The sequence below is a fragment of the Narcine bancroftii genome, chromosome 4 (assembly GCF_036971445.1).
Source record: "Narcine bancroftii isolate sNarBan1 chromosome 4, sNarBan1.hap1, whole genome shotgun sequence".
In the NCBI taxonomy this organism is placed as follows: Eukaryota; Metazoa; Chordata; class Chondrichthyes; order Torpediniformes; family Narcinidae; genus Narcine; species Narcine bancroftii.
In genome coordinates, this window is record NC_091472.1 from 86,455,814 (window position 1) to 86,480,008 (window position 24,195).

At 40.9% G+C, this 24,195-nt stretch overlaps 1 protein-coding gene across 3 annotated transcripts in view; it reads right to left on the reverse strand.

The window, feature by feature from the left end:
• Positions 1 to 394: 394 nt before the first annotated feature.
• The window catches only part of LOC138760779 (uncharacterized), a 218,896-nt gene continuing 195,095 nt past the window's right edge, over positions 395 to 24,195 (reverse strand). For 2 of the 3 annotated variants that reach the window (XM_069931852.1, XM_069931854.1), the window contains 2 exons: positions 5,611 to 5,792; positions 395 to 793 (listed from right to left, as the gene is read on the reverse strand). In XM_069931852.1, the coding sequence (XP_069787953.1) occupies positions 616 to 793; positions 5,611 to 5,792 (360 nt within the window). In that variant the 3' untranslated portion in view covers positions 395 to 615. Of the gene's footprint in view, positions 794 to 3,811; positions 4,073 to 5,610; positions 5,793 to 24,195 lie in introns of those variants that run through there. The other variant, XM_069931853.1, reaches the window with a different exon arrangement.

Genomic DNA, 24,195 nt, shown 5'->3' on the forward strand with positions numbered 1-24,195 from the left:
ATCCTTCAGTGAGAGGGTGGTGAATCTGTAGAGTTTATTGCCACGTATGCCAATGGAAGCCATCATAGGACAGATTAAAGCAGAGATTGATAGATTCTTGATTAGTAAGGGTGTCAAGGAGTATGGGTAGAAGGCAGGATAATAGAGTTGAAAGGAAAAATACATCTGCTCTGATTTGAATGACAGAGCAGAATCATGGGCCGAATAGCCTAATTCTGCTCATATGTCTCATTGAAACTTGTCACTTTCCAACCCTAGTTTGTAGGACAAGTGCCATTTAACAGCTTGGTTTCATAATATTAGAGATAACAAATTACGGAGTTTTGACTGAGTCATCGCACAGTTGCATTTTCAGAAAAGTAAAAGAAAAATGTTGACTGACATTGTTACTGCTGACTGCTAAAAAATTATAGATCATACCTGTCACACACTAATGTCAATAATGTCATTAAGCCATTGAATCACATTGTTTCAGAGACCATTGTCTCTATCTTGCTCAGACTGATGCTTTTTTTTCTCAATTCTCTAAATGCCACACCCAACAAATTCTAGCACATTTTTCTCTTTTATGATTGCCTGGTCTGATCCTATAATAATTTAGCCCAATAAGAGACATTAATCAAGAATCTGGTCTGTTTTTAGCACATCATCCATTTCACCACAGCTGGGACTTTCCTGGTTGTAGGGAGCAGGATTTCTCAGAACCAAAACTTGTGCACTTGGCGTGGTAAGATATAACATAAGCTCCTCTTCTGATGCAGTCAGTACACAGACCCCATTTACTTCCACAAGTCTGCAAAGAAACAAAAAAAATAAGTCAATTAAACTGAAGCCCTTATTTTGGTATTCCAATTTGAAACAAAATGTGATAATAAAGGTGTATTCTTAAATACCTCAAGCCAATGCCACAAGTTTGAGTTGCAGCCCCATGTCCCTGTTGACCTCTGCTGGGAGGTGATGGAATCTCTGAATTCCATAGCTTACTGGTGCAACATTTCACTGATCTTGTCAGAATAAGGAATCCAAAACAGAGCTGTTTTCTATTAGCTGCTCATAAATTGAACAGCACTTGCATTTTGCAATGTAATTGCTCTTTCTCAGATTATAATAGAGCATGATTTGTGAGATGATAGATACTTGGGGGAAAATACTTGTCCCTTTTAAATGTGCTTGTCCTTGGCAGGCTAAGTTGTCTGGAGGGAATTTCAGTCTTTTCATTTCCCTGAAATGGCTGTAGGTAAAGCTTCAGAGAGCTCATCTGATTGAACTCTTTCCACTTGTTTCTGATGATCAGAGTATAGCCTCTGCATACTGATTGGTTTCTGCTGTTAGGCTATCTCTACAGGTTGAAACTCGGTCTGGTATTTTATGGTTCGGCAATTTCCACGGTCTTGCATGTTTTGATAATGGAATTGTGATTTATATTGTCAAATTGTAAAAGACACCTAACTAAAATATGGAATACACGAAGATCTGAACTACCTAGTAGAAAATGAACCTAGCAGTGCAGTTATTGCACTTTCAGACAACACTGTTTCCATTCCTCATGTATTTGTATTTAAAAATAGCAGTTCTTATGGTCAGAATTTTTGAGGAGGTAATTTCTGTGGTTCTGAACCAATTGGATCTGAGTGCCATATTACAGAATTCCATTCTGATCTGTTTTTGAGACCTTGGCAAAGCCACATGTCTGTTACCTGAGAAATGGACTAGATCTTGAACTTCTGGAGGTGGAGTTGTACTTGAGGAGTATTAAAAAAATGCAAGAAAAAACTTAAGAAATTAAATTAGATCGGCTAAAAGAAGACATGAGGTTGCTTTGACAGACAATGAGGGAAAATTCTAAAGATTTCGGCAGGTATATTAAGAGTGAAAGAATAGTAAGGAAAAAAATTGGTCCACTTGAAGATACAGAGTTGTTGGCTCTGTATGGAGCCAAAAGAGATGGAGAGATCGTAAATGTTTTTTTTTGCATCTGTATTTACTCATGAATCAGGCACAGAATTGAAGGAAGTAAGGGGAAAAAAGCAGTGAGGTCATGGACCCTATATAGATTAAAGAGAAGGAGGTGCTTGCTGTCTTAAAGCAAATAAGGGTAGATAAATCTCCAGGGCCTGACAAGATATTCCCATGGACCTGGAGGGAGGCTGGTGTTGAAATTGAAGGGGCCCTGGCAGAAATATTTAAAATGCCCTTAGCCATAGGTGAAGTGCTGGAGTATTGGAGGGTAGCTCATGTTGTTCTGTAGTTTAAAAAAGGCTCCAAAAGTAACCCTGGAAATTATAGGCCGGTAAGCCTGACGTCAGTCGTAGGTAAATTATTGGATGGTGTCCTAAGAGATGGGATATATAAGTATTTGGATAGCTAGGGATAGTCAACATGACTTTGTGCATGGTAAGTTGTGATTAACCAATTTTAGAAAGTTTTTTCTAGGTAATTACCAGGAAAGTTGATGAAGGAAAGACTGTGGATGTTATCTACATAGAACTTAGACAAGATTTGACATGGAAGATTAGTCAGGAAGGTTCAGATGCTTGGTATTCATGGCAAGGTAGTAAACTGGATTCAACATTGAATATACAGGAGAAACCAAAGAGTGGTGGATGATTACTTTTCAGATTGGAGGCCTGTGAATAGTGGTATGACCATGGCTGTTTGTCATCCAAATCAACGATCTGGATGATAATGTGGTAAATTGGATCAGCAAGTTTGCAGATGACACAAAGAATAGAAGCATTGTGGACAGCAAGGAAGGCTTTGAAAGCTTGCAGAGGGATCTGGACCAGCTGGAAAAGTGAGCAGAAAAATGGCAGATAGAATTTAATGCAGACAAGTGTAAGGTGTTGTATTTTGGAAGGACAAACCAAGGTAGGACATAAACGATTAAATGGTAGGGCACTGAGGAGTGTGATAGAATAGAGAGATGCACAATTTTCTGAAAGTGGTATCACAGGTAGATAGGGTTATAAAGAGAGCTTTTGACATATAGCCCTTCATAAAATAAGGTATTGAGTATAGGAGTTGGGATATTATTGTAAAATCGTAGAAGATATTGGTGAGGCCAAATTTAGAATATCATGTACAGTTTTGGACACCTAACTACAGGAAAGATATCAGTAAGATTGAAAGAGTGCAGAGAAAATTTACTAGAATGTTACTGGGACTTCAGCAACTAAGTTAGAGGGAAAGGTTAAACAGGTTAGGGCTTTATTCCCTGGAGCATCGAAAAATGAAGGGATATTTGATAGAGGTATACAAAATTATGAGGGGTATAGGTAAATGCATGTGGGCTTTTTTCCACTGATGTTAGGTGCGACGCAGACCAGACGACATGGGTTAAGGGTGAAAGAGGAAAAGTTTAGGGGGAACATAAGGGGGAACTTCTTCACACAGAGAGTGGTGGGAGTGTGGAATGATCTGCTAGCTGAAGTGGTGAATAGAGGCTGAATTTTAATATTTAATAAAAATTTGAACACATGCATGGATTGGAGGGATATGGAGGGCTATGAACTGGAGGGTGCAGGTCAGTGGGACGAGGCTGAAAAATGGTTCAGCACAGACTAGAAGGGCCGAAGGGCTTGTTTTTTGTGCTGTAATGTATGGTTCTATAAGTTGCAAGGAAATGTGCTAATACCATGACCAGCAACAATATTGAGCTTGCTGTTATCCATTTCCTAGCATATTAAAATGTTATCCATATATAAGGTGTCATGTTCGCCATGCATTAGTGCTAACCTAATTTGTAATTTTTCTGAATGGAATGCATTCCATTCTGGGTTTTTTTAAAACCTGCTGCTATATATTACCTTCCTCACCATCTTTGGTACTGACATTCAAAGATTGTAATTGCTTCTGGTATTTTCAAAAGCAAGCAAAAATTGGAAGTAGATTGAGTCAATTTGGGCCTTGCATTCCATATTGATTTTTTTGTTTGTTTAGTAACACCATCAGCCATATTTCTGCATTATTTTCTAGTAGCTCTTCAAGTTATTTTCCTCTCATGTTCACCTAATTCCCTTGTGAATGGTTGATTGATTCTTTTTCTACCAAGTTTCGAGATCGAATGCATCATCTGGATTTAAAGAAATTTATATTAAGAAATATGTATATACATTTGTATATAATTATACCTATCTGTGTGTGTGTGCACATGCAATAATAAGGAATTGTTGCTAAACTTGATATTTAATGCCCCCTAAAACATAAAGCTAATGTTATTTAATGTTTTTCATTAACATATGGCAGCATCAATATAGGATAAATTGGAGTTGGTATGTTGGCTATAAACCCACAATATCATTCCTTGAGCAAAAGACTTCCACAGTAGAAGGACAAATAAATAAAACATTACAGCACAGTACAATCTAATTATCCCACAATGTGCTGACCTATGGAATGGGAAGGGGTTAGGCCCAAAACATCAGTAATATCTCTTTACCGCCTATAGACGCTGCGAGATGGGCGGAGTTCCTCCACCATTTCTGTGTATTGCCAACCTATGGAAAGCAAATTCTCAGCATTCTAATTTTTCCCTTCTTCATACACATAACCTATTTTTTGTGCATTCATGTTCCTGCACTTTCCATTCTGTTGTACATCTTTAATCTCAGATACCTGATCTATGGGACAGATTTTCAAACAGCTTTTCTCTAAATATTGTTGCAACAGATACTGAATGTAGTTGGTCATGTGCTGCAGTGCATAGAAATAGAATATGTGTAATATTACATGAGACACATACTGCAGTACATAGAAATAGAATATGTGAAATATTACATGAGACATACTGCAGTACATAGAAATAGAATATGTGTAATATTACATGAGACACATACTGCAGTACACAGAAATAGAATATGTGTAATATTACATGAGACACATACTGCAGTACATAGAAATAGAATATGTGTAATATTACATGAGACATACTGCAGTACATAGAAATAGAATATGTGTAATATTACATGAGACACATACTGCAGTACATAGAAATAGAATATGTGTAATATTACATGAGACACTGCAGTACATAGAAATAGAATATGTGTAATATTACATGAGACACATACTGCAGTACATAGAAATAGAATATGTGTAATATTACATGAGACACATACTGCAGTACATAGAAATAGAATATGTGTAATATTAATAAATACTTTGTGCTTTGGTTTAAATGACATTGGTGTACATTGAAATAAATGTGCCAGAAATACTTAGGAGGTCAGGCAGCATCTGCAGAGTTCGAACAGAGGTAACATTTCATCAGCCTTGGAAAAATAAGAAAACAACCTTGATATAGTAAGCAGAGAAAAAGAAACATTGGCAAGAACAAAGAGAATGTCTCTGATTGGATGAAACCAAGGTATCCTAATGTCCAAGAGTGTCTCTGTACAGAGAGAACTAATGCTTCATGTAGATAACTCAAATTTTTGAATTTTCCAGTTCAAGATCTGATAAACAGTCAGTGACCTGAAACGTCAGTTCACTTTCTCTCTCCACAGGTGCTGCTGGACTTGTTGAATATTTTGAGCACTTTGTGTTTTGATTTCAGAACTCTGGGTGTCTTGTGTTTTTTTTTAAATTTTCAAGTGATGTGAATATGATTACCTGTCATTAGGCTGGAGATCAGAGTTCTCTGCTGTCACGATCTGCCACCCATGACTTGCGTGCTGTTTCACAGTGAACCCAATTCCACCAGGCTTTGCCGCTTCCTGCACAATTACGAGCATTGAAGTTGAATAGGGTGCAATGAGCTGCGACAATGCCACTGATTGCTGGTTGTTGTGTATCTGTTAACACAGGCACACTTAGAATGAGTCCCAGGTACTATTATTCTATAGTCACAAGGAAATGCAATCCTTCGCAAGAAGCAAAATTAGATCTTAGATAAAATGTCAGGGTGAAATGCCATCCAGCCCATACGTTCTGTCCAATCTGGAGATGGATATACAAATAATTAAGTTGTCAGAACAATTGAATTTTCAGTGGGGGCAAGCTGTCGAGTTGAAAATCCCAACACAAGGATCATGTTTCAATATTCTAGTTGCCATGTTTCAATACCGTTGCAATTATCAATCCCAGTGGATGGTGGATGCTCAGACTGTAAGTATATTGAAATCCAAGAGTGACTTTTGGAATCGAGGCATCAGGGGGAAAGCTATCTTGAGGTAAAGGATCAGTTATGATCTTAAGGAGTAGACGAGCAGGTTAAAGGATCAACTTGACCTGCATTGCTGCTACACTTTGTGTCATTAACTATGTACAAAAGATCAGCAGGCAGATTAATTCCACTGCTGAGAATCTGCATGGAATTTCAGTCCTATTTTGTGTCTTCGGGGATTTCATTACTATCTCCTGAAGAGCAATTAGAAAGTGGTGACTAACAATGGATTAGTAGGCCAGTTCAGCGGGCATTTTAAATCCAAGCCCACTATTGGGATCAGGGGGCACAAGACACAATAACACTGTTTCTCTTCCACAGATGCTGGCTGTTCTACTGAGTATTTCTAACACTTCTCATTTTTATTAATAGTACATGTTGAGGAAAAATACAACTCAAGTATACAACTGTGAATAGATTGGAGTCATAAGTATGGATAGAGACTTGAAAAGAGCAATCTATTTTCTTGCTCTAGTGGATGGATGAGGCAAAAATAATACTAATTGCTGCTTTGTTTCTACATTATAATAGTGATGAGATTTCAAAAGGCATTTTCTTGATTGTGTAGCGGCACTATAGATAGACTACAACTCCCAGAAGTCTAGCAAACCGGCTCAGGACATAACATGACGTGGCGTGCATGGTTCAGTGTTTTAAAACAATATTGTGCGTGACTCAAGTAAATGAGTTCTGATTTACCTGCAACTGTATGTGTCATTATTTCACGTTCATCAGCCACCACTACCTTTTTGGTGGCTACAATTGCATAATTTTTTGAAATTACTTAAAACTGTGAAAGACATTTTTCCTTCTTTCTTTGACCAACACAGAAGAGTATACATCAACCCCAAAATAAGTTACATCACTAAAGCAACAGAGAAGTGAAAAGAAGGTACATCAAATTTTATGGTGTCTTTAGCAGATTGTTCCTTGGGTACCAGCTCTACTTCTGGTTGTAAGGGTACTGTTTATATGCAGAGACAACTAATGTTTATGTTTCAACTTGATAACCTAAGCTGTTTCCTCAATGTTCTCTCCACAGTTGCTGCTTGATATACTTAATCTAGCATTTTCTGTTACTATTTCAGACTTCTTACATCTGCAGTATCTTGCTGCTGCATTAGTGATTGTTGAAAAGCAACAAGACATTTAAGCTCTATGGATATTGCAGAGAATACCAAGAGTTCAATCCTTAGTTTGAGTTATGAGAAGACTTGAGACACATTACTCTGAACAGGAAGCATCTGGCAACTGATCTTCCGAGAAGTGACAGGTAATGCAGGGAATGGAGAAACAATCTCGAAAGACTTTTTTTTTTAACTTAAGCAGAGAAGAAAACATAACAGTATTCCAAATTTATCCACATCACAATGGTAGAGCAGATGAGGTAAATAATTTCGTAATGGTTTTGATGTTAAGGCTGACCACAGTTTTACTGGATGCGTGAAATGAAGTTAATTAATGCCCATCTTTATCCAAAGTGCTTTTGAAATCCTGGTAGGAAATAAAAAAGCAGCAGTCGAAGGCTTTGGTATTAGCCCATTAGTACATTCTCAGGGAGACAATGCTTCTTTGGATACTCTATTGGATGCTTTGGCAGCATTCCTTGAAGTCAGCCTTCTGATTTAGGATCATTGTTCCAAAACGGAAAATGTTCAATGAATGCCTCACATTACTCTCTGCCACTTGAAAAAAAGTGCTTGCAAGTTCTGGCAGAATTACAGGAATAATGACATTTATTTAATATCTTCCATAATTCAAGATATCCCAAAGAGCATCTGTAATGTCAAACATTAGCACTCATTTTTCACTTAAAGATGGTGAAAATTGTTCTCTGTCACCATTAATCAAATGTCACAGGTTGGAAACAACTAATTTGATATCCAAACATTTTTTTCCACCAGCAATATATTATACTATATCATATATGCATTATACAAGCTTTAGGAATGGAGAAAGGACAGAAAATTCAGAGAGAGGTTCTGCTGTATGTATTCAATATGTCTGATTAATTAAATCATTACATATTCTGGATTGAGACAGTGAACTGAGAGGCTGACAAAAAAAAGAAAGCTTCAATGCTGGCTAAAGTTGGCAGTGAGTGCTTTGTGGAAGTTGGATAGATTATCTCCTGAGCTAATAATTTTTATCATCCTGTTATTCACAGCCAGGGAGCTTCTTTAGCAATATAAACCTGTTTATCAAAATAAAAACATTTGAAATAATTATACTTGTGTTTGGAATATGGAGGGTAGACAAAAAGACTATGAGATTTTGTGTTCAACCTCAGGAATTGTGTACAATTTTATAGAATGACACATATTTCCACTTTTCAATCTGGTATCCCCCTATGTCAGATATAAAGCTGATCAAATTACATTCCCGCTGTTCCATCTAAAACTTTAAGTCTTGCCACCATTTAGAACCATAGAATATTACAGCACAGAAACAGACCTTTTGGCCCTTCAAATCTGTGCTGAACTATTATTCTGCCTGGACTCACTGATTTGCACTCAGTCCATAGCCATCCATACACCTCCTATCCATGGTCCTGTCCAAAATCTTCTTAAAAGTTAAAACAACCCACATTTATCACTTCAACTGGCAGCTTGTCCAACATTCCCACCACTCTGTGTGTTGCCCCTAATATTTCACCTAAACTTTTCATCTTTCAACCTTAACCCATGTTCTCTGGTTTGTTTCTAGTCTGCACTCAGTGGAAAAAACCTATCTATGTTTACTCATGATTTTTTTAATATACCTCAATCAAATCTCCCTCTAATCTTCTACAATCCAGGGAATAAAGCCCCAACCTTTTTAACCTTTCCCTGTAACACAGTTCCTGAAGTCCTCAGTTCGCAACATCCGAGTAAATTTTCTCTGCAGGCTTTTAATCGTATTGGTATCTTTCCTGTAGTTAGGTGACCAAAACTGCACACAATACTCCCAATCTGGCCTCACCAATGTCTTATACAACTTCATTATAACATCCCAACTCCTATACTCAATACACTATCCTTTATCCGGACATTTAAAATCTGGAAAGCTCCAACATCCGGCAAGTGGGGAGAGAGACGGCATCGCGAGTCAGGTGGGGGGGGAGGGGGGTGGGGAAGAGACGGCAGCATGACTCGGGCTGGCGGGGGAGAGACCGGCAGCACGACTCAGGGCGGGCAGGCAAGAGACTGGCAGTACAACTCAGGGCGGGTGGGCGAGAGACTGGCGGCGCGACTCGGGCAGGCGGGGGGAGACACTGGCAGCGCGAGTCGGGCAGGTGAGGGGGGGAAAGGCCGGCAGCACGAGTCGGGCGGGTGAGGTGGGAGAGACCGGCAGTGCGACTCAGGCGGGCGGGGGGGGGGGGGTGTGAAGACACTGGCAGCACGAGTCAGGCAGGCGAGGGGGGGGGAAGACCAGCAGTGCGAGTCAGGCGGGCGATGGAGGGAGAGACGGTAGTGTGACTGGAAGGGGGTGGGATGGATACGGCAGCACAATTCAGGTGGGCTTATATCTGTCTTTCTGAAATCCGTAAATATCTGAAATTCGGAATACACTCTCCCACAAGGATTCCAGATAAAGGATCGTGTGCCTGTACTTTGATTTATGAAGGCCAATATGCCAAAAGCTCTCTTAACAACCCTATCTACCTGTGACACCACTTTCAAGTGATTATGTATTTGTATTCCCAGCTCCCTCTGTTGAACCACGCTCCTCAGTGCCCTACCATGCCTTTTCTTGTACCCCTTTTACACTGAGTTCCCATTAAATTGGTGTGTCAACAACCCATGTTTAATGCAGGGTTCAAAGAAAAGCTGGTTCAGTGCAACCTTTTATGTAGGGACCTGACATCCTGGTGCAAAAGGAGGTGGGACCTGCAGCATTGGGGTCCCAGAAAGGTGGGTAAGCCTTTTACATTGGATACTACCTACCTTGGCAGATAATACAGGATAAAAATGACTGCCCATACTATTTTGGTCACATTCACACATTTAAGAGAAATGGTAGAAAGGTGATTAATTACCATCAGGTCTGTGCTGGAACTGTCGGATCAAATGTGGCATTGAGACAGAAACCTTTGTGCACATGACCTGGATATGTACCAAGGTGAGGTCCTCCTGACACAGGTTGGACAAAAATATATTGCCAAAATAAATTTCCATGTGATCCCCCTTTGAATCATTGTCTCTATGTCACTGCACTTTGGTAGAGCCATAGTTGGACCTAATTTGTCCTGCAGAAGAGATCTTATCTGAAGCTAGCAGTGGAATGTCCTGTTTGACAAATCGTATTTCTGCCTAAGCTTTTTAAATGTCATTAATCTTTTGTGGACAGATTAAAAGGGCCTTTGGTTTGTCCTTCCAAAATGCATCACCTCATACTTGTCTGCATTAAATTCCATTTGCCATTTTTCACCCATTTTTCTAGTTGGTCCAAATCCCTCTGCAAGCTTTGAAAGCCTTCCTTGCTGTCCAGAATCCCTCCATTCTTTGTCTCATCTGCAAACTTGCTGATCCAATTCACCACATTATCATCCAGATCATTAATATAGATGACAAGCAACAACAGTCACAGCACCTGAGGCATACCACTAGTATCAGGCCTCCAGGCTGAAAAGCAATCATCCACCACTACTTCCTGGCTTCTCCTGTATAGCCAATATTGTATCCATTTTTTTACCTCACTATGAATACCGAGTGTATGAACAATCCTGACTAACTTTCCATGTGACAAAAGCTTTACTAAAATCCATGTACACAACATCCATAGCCTTTCCTTCATCTCCTTTCCTGGTAACCTCCTCAAAAAACTCTATAAGATTGGTTAAACATGATCACCTATGTACAAATCCATGTTGGCTATCCCTAATCAGTCCCTGGCTATCCAAATACTTGAAAATCCCATCTCTTAGAGCACCTTCCAATAGTTTACCTACTATTGACATCAGGATTATCGGCCTATCATTTCCAGGGTTATTTTTGGAGCTTTTTTTAAAATATTTATCATTTTCCAGATTGAACACAACAGTTTACACCTTGGTCATCAACAGTATTTACAAATATGTGTCAAATACAACTTATCCAATCTATGCGAATTTTCTATCGAGTGCAAACCTAACACCTCTTCCCCTCTCTCCCTCCTCCGCATTTAACCTCAACATAAAACACTTAACACATAAACAACCAAAAATGAATATTTAAGACATTAAACCATTCACAATTTGGGAATAAATCATATTGGGGAGTTATGGGTCTGGGTTGGTCCAGAGGCCAGAGACCAGGCCGATTTTCCTTTTTTTCCCTAACTTTTCCTGGCTGGACTGAGGTGGGCCCCTTGTCTCTCACATCCCACCCTCCCTCCCAGATTTGGGGAAGGATTGGGGCGAACCAGTCCCCGAAGCAAAGTCTTTATAACCATGCTCCTATGTGGTTCAGATACGGCTGCCAAATTTTTTGGAAGGTGCAATACCTTCTCCTCTCGTTATAGATAATTTTCTCCAGGGGAACACAGGCTTGCATCTCCTTGCTCCATTGTGCAATACTCAGGCAAGAGTTAGACTTCCAGGTATCCACTATGCACTTCCTGGCCACTGCCAATGCGATCATTATGAATCGAATTTGGACAGCTTTATTGTAAGTCTTATGTCCATTATGTCGCCCAACAAGAACAATTTGGGATCGTGTGGAAATTTCTTATCTAAAATTTTCCCTCGCACTTTCCCTAGCTCTGCCCAGGAGGACCTCACCTTGGTACATATCCAGGTCATGTGCACAAAGGTTTCTGTCTCAATGCCACATTTGATCCGACAGTTCCAGCACAGACCTGTTAATCTTTTGCAGCGTCAGGTACAGCTGATGCAAGAAATTATACTGCACCAGTCTTTATATCGCATTGATTACCACAGTCATGCTGGTCTGACACAGGTTGGACAAGCACCACTCATCAATCATTATTCCTAACTCCGACTCGCACCTCGTTTGGGACCTTCTGCTTGGAGCAGGAAATATATTGCCAAAATAAATTTCCATGTGATCCCCCTTTGAATCATTGTCTCTATGTCACTGCACTTTGGTAGAGCCATAGTTGGACCTAATTTGTCCTGCAGAAGAGATCTTATCTGAAGCTAGCAGTGGAATGTCCTGTTTGACAAATCGTATTTCTGCCTAAGCTTTTTAAATGTCATTAATTGTCCCTGTTCGTAACAGTCCTCTATGCACCGGACACCGTTCCTACGTCATCTTGTTACCCACCATGAAAGGTATTAACTAGATTGGAGTCAGGTGTGTTTTTGAAGAGAGACCCGGTTTTATTCCTAAATATCGATTAATGTCACTCCAAATGTGAATAATTTGCTTTAATATGGGGTTGTCTGTTTTTACAGATAGCAATTTGGCATCCCATTTGTAAATAAAGTCCACTGCAAACCCTCTTGCCCACCAAATACAGACAGATTTGTACCCAGGATGGTACCTTCCTCTCCATACCCCCCCCCCCCCCCAAAGAGTGAGGAGATGTATCTCGACTGGGCTGCCCAATAATATTTTTTAAAGTCTAGCATCCTTAATCTGCCCAGACTGTAATCCCAGATCAATTTCTCCATAGAGAAACTGGCATCCTTTCTATTCCATAAGAATGTTCTTGTGTGAGAGCAGGGCCTGAAAAAAATCCCTTGGGCTTCACCACAGACAAGGTCTGAAAAAAATACTGGAGTCTTGACAGCACATTCATTTTCACACAGTTGACCCTGCCCACCAGTATTATGGGCAGGGACATCCATCTGTATAGGTCCTCCTCGAGTTTTCACAACAAAGGGGTTTAACTCAACTTGTACAAATTATTTAGATCATTATCTATTTTGACTCCTAGGTACTTGATCCCATTTTGCGGCCACTCTAGGTAACCTTTTTTGGCATTGATTATAATCCCTTCCCATAATTGGCATAATCTCACTCTTGTCCCAATTAATCTTGTACCCAGAGACCTCCCAATAGTCTTCCAGCGTAGAGTGCAGCTTGGGGAATGAGTTTACTTGGTCTGTCAAATATATCAGTACATCATTGGCAAATAAACTGATCTTGTGTTCTTCCTGGCCCTCTTGAAACCCCTTAATGTCTGAATCCTGACAAATGGCCTCAGCCAATGGCTCCATAGCCAGTATGAACAGAGCTGGAGATAGTGGGCATCCCTGTCTGCTGATCCTGTGAGTGGGAAGGCTGAAGAAATTTGCCCGTTGGTCACAACTTTTATTTTGGACGCATGAGATAGCACCCTTATCCAGTTAATGAAAGTTGGCCCTAACCGTATTTTCTTCAGGACTTCAAATAAAAAGTCCCACTCTAATCTGTCAAATGCCTTTTCTGCATCGAGAGCCACCCTCTCATTTCTGGTTTGCACCAAATGTATTAAACTTAGCAGTCTTCCCACATTATCAGCCACCTGTCTTTTTTGTACAAAGCCCACTTGATCTTTATTGATTAGTTTTGGCAAATCCTTCGCCAATCTGTTTGCCACAGCTTTGACTATTATCTTATAATCCATATGTAATAGCAAAATAGGCCTATAAGAAGATGGCTTTAACGGGTCCTTATCTTTTTCCAAAATCATCATAATGATTGGTGTCAAAAGAGATACTGGGAGTCTATGAGTCTCCATTGCTTGATCTATCACCACCATATTAAAGAGGTATCAATAGATCTTTGAATTCCTTGTAGAACTCAGGTGGAAACCCATCCTCCCCTGGAGACTTGTTGGTTTGCTGCGAATTCAATGCACTCACTATTTCTTCGTCTGTGAAGGGGCAGTCTAAACCTTCTAGTCCTTCCAGATCCAAGTTTGGCAACTTAGACAGGAACTCATAATTTTATTTGGCCTCCCTTCCAATTCTGATTTGTATAAACCTTCATTAAGATGCCATCTGTATATCAACTCCTGCTTGTCCGGCATCACATTCTTGACTACTAAAGGCGAATGATCTGAGAATAGTCTCGTTGTGTACTCAGCTTCCATGACCTACCCTTTATATGGGCTGAAGCTCAGGAAAAAAAATGTTTTCTAGAGTAGGAATAATGTTGCCTTGAATAGAAGGAATAATCCATCTTCCTCAAATGTTTCCACCTCCACACATCTATCAAATTCAGCTCCTTCATACTGCCAATAATGGCACATGTCACCTTTGTTTTCACTATTCTTTTTGTTGACTTGTCCAAAACAGGGTCCAGACAAAAATTAAAATTTCTTCCCTTTAGAAAATTCTCTTTTATTTCTGCCAATCTTAGGAAAATATCCTGCATAAATTTTTCATCATCTATATTGGGGGCATCTATATTGGGACCCTATTCATTAGGGTCCAGGAATCTGTGTATATTTGACAGTGCACCATTATAAATCTACCTGTTTTATCTGTCGTCACACTCTGCACTCTCACTGGAACACTTTGCCTAATCAGAATTGCCACTCCCCTTGCTTTCGAACTGAATGAGGAAGCCAATACCTGGCCCACCCATCCTCTTTTATGGTGCTCTAGTTCCGACCTAGGAGGGGAGGCAGGCCCCTCCAGCCCGGATAAGAAACCTGCATAGGAGGCCACTCCGATATAAAACCTATGACCCAAGGACCTCGGTGCCACGCTTGCTTGGCCACGGCACACGAACCATGGGTGTAAAGGGTGGGGCCAGTACTGCGCACACTGCACTCCACCTAAAAGCTCCTTTGCGCAGGCGCGAGGACAGGTCCACGTCCTCCCGCTCCACGTCCTCCCCCTCCACGTCCTCCCCCTCCACATCCTCCCCCTCCACGACCTCCCCCTCCACAACCTCCCCCTCCACGACCTTCCCCTCCACGACCTCCCCCTCAAAAGATGCTCACAAACTCAAGCTAGCATGCTGGAACATCAGAACCATGCTAGACAAGGCCGACAGACCTGAAAGTCAGTCTGCCCTCATTGCACATGAACTCCTCAGACTTGACATCGACATAGCCGCTCTCAGAGAAGTCCGCCTTGCAGACGTAGGCAGCCTCCAAGAACGCGGCGCGGGCTACACAATCTACTGGTCTGGCAAGCCTATGGATGAACGATACCTATCTGGTGTAGACTTCATGGTCAAGAACTCCATTGCCTCCAAACTCGAAAACCTCCCGACAGGCCACTCGGACCGGATCATGTCCATGCGACTCCCCCTTCAAAACAAGCGTCGCATCACCCTCATCAGTGTCTATACTCCAACCCTCCAGGCGGAACCAGCAGAAAAGGACAAGTTCTACACTGACCTGCGCAACCTCATACAACGCACCCCTACAGCCGACAAGGTTGTCATCCTTGGCGACTTCAACGCTCGCGTTTGCAAAGAACCAGAAATCTGGCCAGGAATCCTGGGCAAGTATGGTGTCGGCAAGTGCAACGACAATGGGTGCCTCCTGTTGGAGCTCTGCGCAGAACAGCGACTTGTCATTACAAACACCCTTTTTCAGCAGAGGGACAGCCTGAAGAGTACCTGGATGCATCCTCGATTCAAACACTGGCACCTCCTGGACTACATCCTGGTGCGAGAAAGAGACAAACGAGATGTGCTCTACACCAGAGTCATGCCCAGCGCGGAATGCCACACTGACCACCGGTTGGTTCGCTGGAAGCTCAACCTTCACTTCAAGCCAAAGCCCAGGAACAGTGAAGCCCCCAGAAAGAGGTTCAATGTTGGAAACCTGCAGTCAGACGAAGTGAGAGGAAACTTCCAGGCAAACCTCAAAGCAAAGCTCGAGGATGCAATCCGCCTCACGGACTCGTCCCCTGAAACCCTCTGGGATCAGCTGAAGACTACCATACTGCAATCCACTGAAGAGGTACTGGGCTTCTCCTCCAGGAAAAACAAGGACTGGTTCGACGAAAATAGCCAGGAAATCCAGGAGCTGCTGGCAAAGAAGCGAGCTGCCCACCCGGCTCATCTTACAAAGCCGTCCTGGCCAGAGAAGAAACAAGCCTTCCGTCGCGCATGCAGCCATCTTCAGCGCAAACTCCGGGAGATCCAAAATGAGTGGTGGACTAGCCTCGCCAAACGAACCCAGCTCAGCGCGGACATTGGCGACTTCAGGGGTTTTTACGAGGCTCTAAAGGCTGTGTACGGCCCCTCACCCCAAGTTCAAAGCCCGCTGCGCAACTCAGACAGCAAAGTCCTCCTCAGCGACAAGATCTCCATCCTCAATCGATGGTCAGAACACTTCCAATCTCTTTTTAGTGCCAACCGCTCAGTCCAAGATTCCGCCCTGCTCCAGCTCCCTCAACTGCACCTAAGGCTAGAGCTGGATGAGTCCTCACCCGGGAAGAGACATATAAGGCAATTGAACAACTGAAAAGTGGCAAAGCAGCAGGTATGGATGGAATCCCACCAGAGGTCTGGAAGGCTGGCGGCAAAACTCTGCATGCCAAACTGCATGAGTTTTTCAAGCTTTGTTGGGACCAAGGAAAACTGCCTCAGGACCTTCGTGATGCCATCATCATCACCCTGTACAAAAACAAAGGCGAGAAATCAGACTGCTCAAACTACAGGGGAATCACGCTGCTCTCCATTGCATGCAAAATCGCTAGGATTCTCCTAAATAGAATAATACCTAGTGTCGCCGAGAATATTCTCCCAGAATCACAGTGCGGCTTTCGCGCAAACAGAGGAACTACTGACATGGTCTTTGCCCTCAGACAGCTCCAAGAAAAGTGCAGAGAACAAAACAAAGGACTCTACATCACCTTTGTTGACCTCACCAAAGCCTTCGACGCCGTGAGCAGGAATGGGCTTTGGCAAATACTAGAGCGCATCGGATGCCCCCCAAAGTTCCTCAACATGGTTATCCAACTGCACGAAAACCAACAAGGTCGGGTCAGAAACAGCAATGAGCTCTCTGAACCCTTCTCCATTAACAATGGCGTGAAGCAAGGCTGCGTTCTCACACCAACCCTCTTTTCAATCTTCTTCAGCATGATGCTGAACCAAGCCATGAAAGACCTCAACAATGAAGACGCTGTTTACATCCGGTACCGCACGGATGGCAGTCTCTTCAATCTGAGGCGCCTGCAAGCTCACACCAAGACACAAGAGCAACTTGTCTGTGAACTACTCTTTGCAGATGATGCCGCTTTAGTTGCCCATTCAGAGCCAGCTCTTCAGCGCTTGACGTCCTGTTTTGCGGAAACTGCCCAAATGTTTGGCCTGGAAGTCAGCCTGAAGAAAACTGAGGTCCTCCATCAGCCAGCTCCCCACCATGACGACCAGCCCCCCCACATCTCCATCGGGCACACAAAACTCAAAACCAGTTTACCTATCTCGGCTGCACAATTTCATCAGATGCAAGGATCGACAACGAGATAGTCAACAGACTCGCCAAGGCAAATAGCGCCTTTGGAAGACTACACAAAAGAGTCTGAAAAAACAACCAACTGAAAAACCTCACAAAGATAAGCGTATACAGAGCCATTGTCATACCCACACTCCTGTTCGGATCCGAATCATGGGTCCTCTACCAGCATCACCTACGGCTCCTAGAACGCTTCCACCAGCGTTGTCTCCGCTCCATCCTCAACATTCATTGGAGCGACTTCATCCCTAACATCGAAGTACTCGAGATGGCAGAGGCCGACAGCATCGAATCCACGCTGTTGAAGATCCAACTGCGCTGGGTAGGTCACGTCTCCAGGATGGAGGATCATCGCCTTCCCAAGATCATGTTATATGGCGAGCTCTCCACTGGCCACCGTGACAGAGATGCACCAAAGAAGAGGTACAAGGACTGCCTAAAGAAATCTCTTGGTGCCTGCCACATTGACCACCGCCAGTGGGCTGATATCGCCTCAAACTGTGCATCTTGGTGCCTCACAGTTCGTCGGGCAGCAACCTCCTTTGAAGAAGACTGCAGAGCCCACCTCACTGACAAAAGACAAAGGAGGAAAAACCCAACACCCAACCCCAACCAACCAATTTTCCCCTGCAACCACTGCAACCGTGTCTGCCTGTCCCGCATCGGACTTGTCAGCCACAAACGAGCCTGCAGCTGACGTGGACATTTACCCCCTCCATAAATCTTCGTCTTCGAAGCCAAGCCAAAGATTTCCTTTGTACCTCTGTCACGCTGAGAACTCTCCTCATCCAGCTCCCCAACATCAGTCATTCACCCCTAACTGCTTTGACCATGCGAGACCCTGGTGGATAAAGACAAAATTTAAAATAACTATCCACACTAAAATAAAAAAGGGAAACGCATATACAGACTAGGGTAACATACTCCACTAATAGGAAACAAGGACAGCAGCAAGAACAAAGGCAAAAAACTAAGGTAGCTAACCAAAAGAAAATAAAAAGAGATGTAAACACCAGTTACAGTTATACATTTGCTTAGTCCCCTATTACCCTCCCATCACAGCCCTTGCCATGTATTATATCCACCCCCCACTTGCTCAGTGACTACCTCCCTTCAGTTGTCACCTGCACCCCACCCCACAACAGGTTGTGCAGTTCGCACCCATCTTCTCCTCCCTCTGTCTCCCACACTCCCAGAAAAATTGCAATTTAACATTCACTTCCACTTATTATAACCTCATTTTCTGTATCCTCTTTTTGTTTTTTTACACCAGGATGCGTTACAGTCCATAATAAGTCCATACATCTTTGTGAGTTAGTTCCCACTTCGATTTTGGTTCTTCTGTTTACCTGCTAGTGTAGGTAAGTCTTCAGCCATTTGTTGTGTTCACTCTGGGTCCGTAATAAATTTCCTCCCCCACACCCCCGGTAACACCACCTTCAGGGTGGCCAAGTACTTCAGCACACACTCATGACCCTTCTGTTTGATTTGCCTTTTTGCTGGTTCCAGCGCCTTTCTTGCCTTTAGGAGTGTCGCACTGATATCGGGTAAAAAAATACCTTATTCCCCTCTATTTCCATGTGGCCCTCTCTCTTTTTTCGCCCCAACTGCCCTGCCGTCAGTATTTCCTCTCTGTCCTGGTTTTGCAATAGTTTTACCAGGACAGAGCACAGTCTTTGGCCAGGACTTGTTTTCAGAAGGAGGGACCTATGTACCCTTTCTATTTCCACTCTCTCCCCTAGTGTGCCTTCACACAGCCCCTTGGGGATCTGACTTTGAAAGAAGCATTTAGGGTTCTGTCCCTCAATCCCCTTTTTCAACCCCACTACTTTAATGTTCCTTCTGCTATCGTTTCAAGGGCATCCGGTCCCTTTTCTTTATCAGGGTATTTATTTTCTTCCCCATGTTATATTACTCATAACATCTTTGGTTACCCCCACTCTGTCCTCTACCTCTAACACCCTTCCCATCAATTCTGAAAGGGCTCCCTGCATTTTGTCCAATTTTTCCCCCTTCAGCCCTTTTTTTCCATTGAACAGGCAAGTCTATCCTCCAGGAGGTTAAGTGCTTTTATTACATCATGTAGAGAGGGCTCTGAGCCTCCCTGTGTGCTCAATTTATTTATTTATTTATTTACAATTTTATATCAAATAACATTAATTATAGCATATTGATACAAACATTATATAATTGAATAAAACCTCCCTCCTCCCCTTCCCACCTACAAAGAAAGAAAAAAGGAGATGGTCACTAAGGACAACTATAATTAACTTTATAGCTGTGGAAACCGAGACATCCACTGGAGCAGACCGAGAGATTAAATCTTCATGCCAAGAGTTTTTAAATTTGGGCTCCATTCGTTTACAAACAATTATATTTATCCCTCAAATTATACATGATCTTTTCTAAAGGAATACAGGATTTAATTTCAGTGTACCATCTTTGCATTCCTAAAACTAAATCAGATTTCCAAGAATTGTCAAACATTTTTTAGAATCAGTCAAAGCCAAAAGTAAAAATTTGATTTGGTGCATAGTCAATCTCACTCCTAAAGCAATCAACTTAATGACCCCAGTAAAAAAAAACATTCGATCAAATGGTAAACTCACTTTTAATACTCACTCCAAAAGCAATTTAACTTGTATCCAAAAATTCTTAACCTTAGAACAAGTCCAAGTCAAATGAAAAAAGTACCTATTTTTTGTCCACATCTAAAACACAAATCTGAAGAAATTAATTCAAATTTCTTTAATTTCTGAGGGGTCAAATACAATTGATGTATTAAACTAATTAATTTAGCTATATTATCAGCAGAATATCTTTTCTTAATAAATCCAGATTTATCTAAATGAACCAACTCAGGTAAATATTCATTTACTCTATTAGCCAGAACTTTAGCAACAATTTTTAATCAACATTCAATATTCTATAAGACTCAGGGTTTAGTAAATCTTTATCTTTCTTAGGTATTACTGTTATTACAGCATTTGAAAAGGATTCTGGGAATGAGCAAGTTGTAGTCGCTTGTTTTAATACTTCCATTAATAAAGGCATCAACAAATCGTTAAACTTTTTTATAAAATTCAAATGTAAACCCATCTTCAGCGGAAGATTTCCCATTTTGCATAGAGTTTAAAGCCTTAATAACTTCCTTCAATGTAAATGGAGAATCTAAATCTTTCCAAGCTTGGCAATTCTAAGATGGAAGTTGAAGCTTCTGTAAAAAATCGTTAATTTCTTCTTCATTATCTAATGATTGAGATGAATATAACTTAGTGTTATTCTCCCTAAAAGAATCGTTTATATCCTGTATCTTCTAGGTAATTTTTGAATTCTTCTTGACCAAGCTAAAACCTTAGGTGCTCATTCTCCTAATTCATTGTATTTTTGCTTACTTCTATCAATTAATTTCTCAATCCTATAAGTCTGAATTGAATTATAATACATTTTTTAAATTTATCAATTCTAACCTTTTCTTTCCTGATGGTTTTTTGCAAATTATTTTCCAAAATTACAATTTCCTTCTCTAATTTATCTACTTACTTAAGATAATTTTTCTTAATTTTAGTTGAATAACTTATTATTTGGCCTCTTAAATAAGCTTTTAATGCATCCCATAAAACAAATTTATTATCAACTGAATTCATATTTGTATCTAAATACATCTGTATTTGACTTCTCATAGAATAAAAAAAATCTACATTTTTTTAATAATGATGAATTAAATCTCCATCTATAAACTGTTTCAATTCTATCAGAATTTAAACATGACATCAATAATGGTGAATGGTCTGATACAATTCTAGGTTTATACTGTACATACGCAGTCCTTCCTTGTAAATGAGCCGAAATTAAGAAAAAAATATTCTAGAATAAGAATCAAACTGATAAGAATAAAATGAATAATCTCTCTCTTTAGGATTCAATTTCCTCCAAATATCTACCAAATTTAGCTCTAACATTAATGTCAATATTCTTTTAGCCCTTTCATTAAAGATTTTGTAGATTTATCTAAAATTGGGTCCAAACAGCAATTGAAGTCTCCACCAACTGTGATATTTCCATTTACTTGTGCCAAATTATGAAAAGCATCTTGAATAAATTTTTCATCATCTATATTAGGAGCATACACATTCATAAAAATCCAAGATTCTGAATAAATTTGACAATTTACCAACACAAATCTACCAAAAGGATCAATGACTATTGATTGTAATTTAAATGGAAATTTTTTATTAATTAAAGTAGCTACTGCTCATACTTTAGAGTTAAAAGACAAAGCTATAATTTGACCAACCATACGCTCTTTAATTTTTGAGGTTCTTTCTCTGTTAAATGAATTTCTTGTGAAAAAAAGGCAATATCTACTTTCAACTTCTTAATATGAGCTAAAACCCTCTTCCTTTTAATTGGGTTATTGAGCCCATTCACATTAAACGTTACATAATTCAAACTTTGTATCACCATAATTTAATTTTAAAAATACTCAACTCTCCTCTCCACCCTGGGTCGGCTCAGCTCCTTAGCCAACTTGCAAAACATACCATCTCCAAAAATAGAAAGTAAGAAATCATTAAAAAAACCCAAAAGTGCTAACTCCCTTCATAACGAGAAGTGGCCCTCACCACTAGTTGCATGAGGCCTCGGAAGAGGAAAGCAGAAAAGAAAGAACCCGCCTCTCCCAGACATTATATAAATCAGTCAAGTATGAGAAGCTTCTTCTCTATTAACTTGATCATCATCAATTTCAACTTGAGCTTCAGTTGGCTTTTTTCTTCCTGGTGAAACCCCTCCTTTTGATTTTTCTTGATCCCCTTTGATTTGTTGAGATGCATAAGATTGCCTTCCATTCTGCTTAATATTAGGCAATGAATTGGCAAATTCCAAAGCTTCAATTAGCAAAATATTGAGCTTGATACTGTCCATTTAAAAAACTTTAAGAACTGCTGGTTCTTATTTGTATCCCTTCTTCAACAAAACTGACTTTGCTGGATTAAATTATTTTCTTCTATTGACAATTTCATTACTCAAATATGCATTAAAAAATACTCCATTATTCTGGATCATTAAAGAGCAAACCAACAATTTTCACATTATTTCTTCTACCCTGATTTTCCAACATATCAACTTTTTGCAGTAAATCTTTCTTCTGAATTTCCCATGCCGTAAAAGAATCTTCTATCTTATTAACTGTATTACATTGTTCTACCTCCATTTGACATTCCTGAAAATCTTCAAATTTTTGAACTTTCATTTTGATTTTATCAACAGTTTTATTAAACGTTGCCGTATCTGTCTTCATTACAGTCATTTCTTCTCTAATAGCTCCCAATGAAGTGGTAAAATCAGCTTTCACGTCAGCAAAGTTTTTATCCATTTTTTGACTAATTAAATCCATTTTTTCAAAATTCTGTGGATCAAGAGGTTTGGGGGTAACATAATATGCACCCATTTTATCTTGAATATGGTGGTCTCTTCCTTTTTCTTCTGATTCCTCTCCCTGTGATTGCGGCAGAAGGCTTTCTTCTTCTACTCCTGGCTCTTCTTCTTCCTCCTCTGTTGAAGTTGCCAAGGGTTGAAATTGCAGGTGGGCTTTTTGCTTAGCCCTTGTTTGACCTGCAATCACAGGAGGAGTCGAGTCCACATACTCCGACTCAATCGCTTCTGTCGTGCACATGCGCGTAGTTCCGCGCATGCGTGTTGTTTCTACAATCATCTCTGTACTTTTCTTCCATGCTCCAGCGCCATCTTCCCCAGCTACCGAGAAGGTGGTGCTTGAGCCTGAATCCTTAACTGCGAAGCCTTCAAAGATTGGGGCTGGAGAGGAACCAGGATCGGAGGCTGAATCTTCAAGGTAGATCCATAAACTTCAGTTCTAGCTGATTTTTTTTTTGCAGTTTGGATTTTTTTACTGCCATCTTTTGAGACCTCTAGAAAATTTAAAGTTATTTAATACTTAATAAGCACCCATTAATTAATTAATTCTGCCAGGAGAGGCATTTTCCACATCTCCCTATGCCATCATGCCATGCCCCGTGCTTTGCCTCTTTGAGGCTTTTCTCCTGAGTCCTGAGGCTCCTTGGGGTCTTCCTCCTCTGGCTCCATCACTGTTTGGGACCTCAATACCATTCCCAACCTCCTCACTCCTTCTGCTGTCACTCTCCTCCTCTGCTGACCCAGCGCTGGACTCGCCTCCTCAGCTGATCCAACGTTGTCTAGATTAACCTCACCTGCCACTCCATCCGCCCTGCCATTTTCCTAGCCACAAGGCTCCTCAACTCTGGTTTGGTTTTCTGCTTCAAAACTACTTCTTTACCATTTCTGGATATGGGCTTGCCTTTCTTTGTCATTTTTGTATTCTTAACATGTTCCCACGTCCTTTTTGTGTACCCTGGTGATTCCTTTGAGGTTTTTCTTCCGTTAACTTTCTTTCTGTCTTGGGAGCTCTGGGATTCCGCCTCCTATTCTCTCCATATCACGTGACCTCTCCTTTTGGAGATTGTTTTTAAACAACAACAACTTGAACTACCCTTCAATCCCCTGGCATCACACCTATGGCTAAGGACATTTTAAATATTTCTGACAGAGCCCCTGCAAACTTGACAGGCCCTGGGGATTTATCCACCCTCATTTGCTTAAAGACAGCAAATACCTCCTCCTCTTTAATCTGTATAGGGTCCATGACTTCACTATCTATT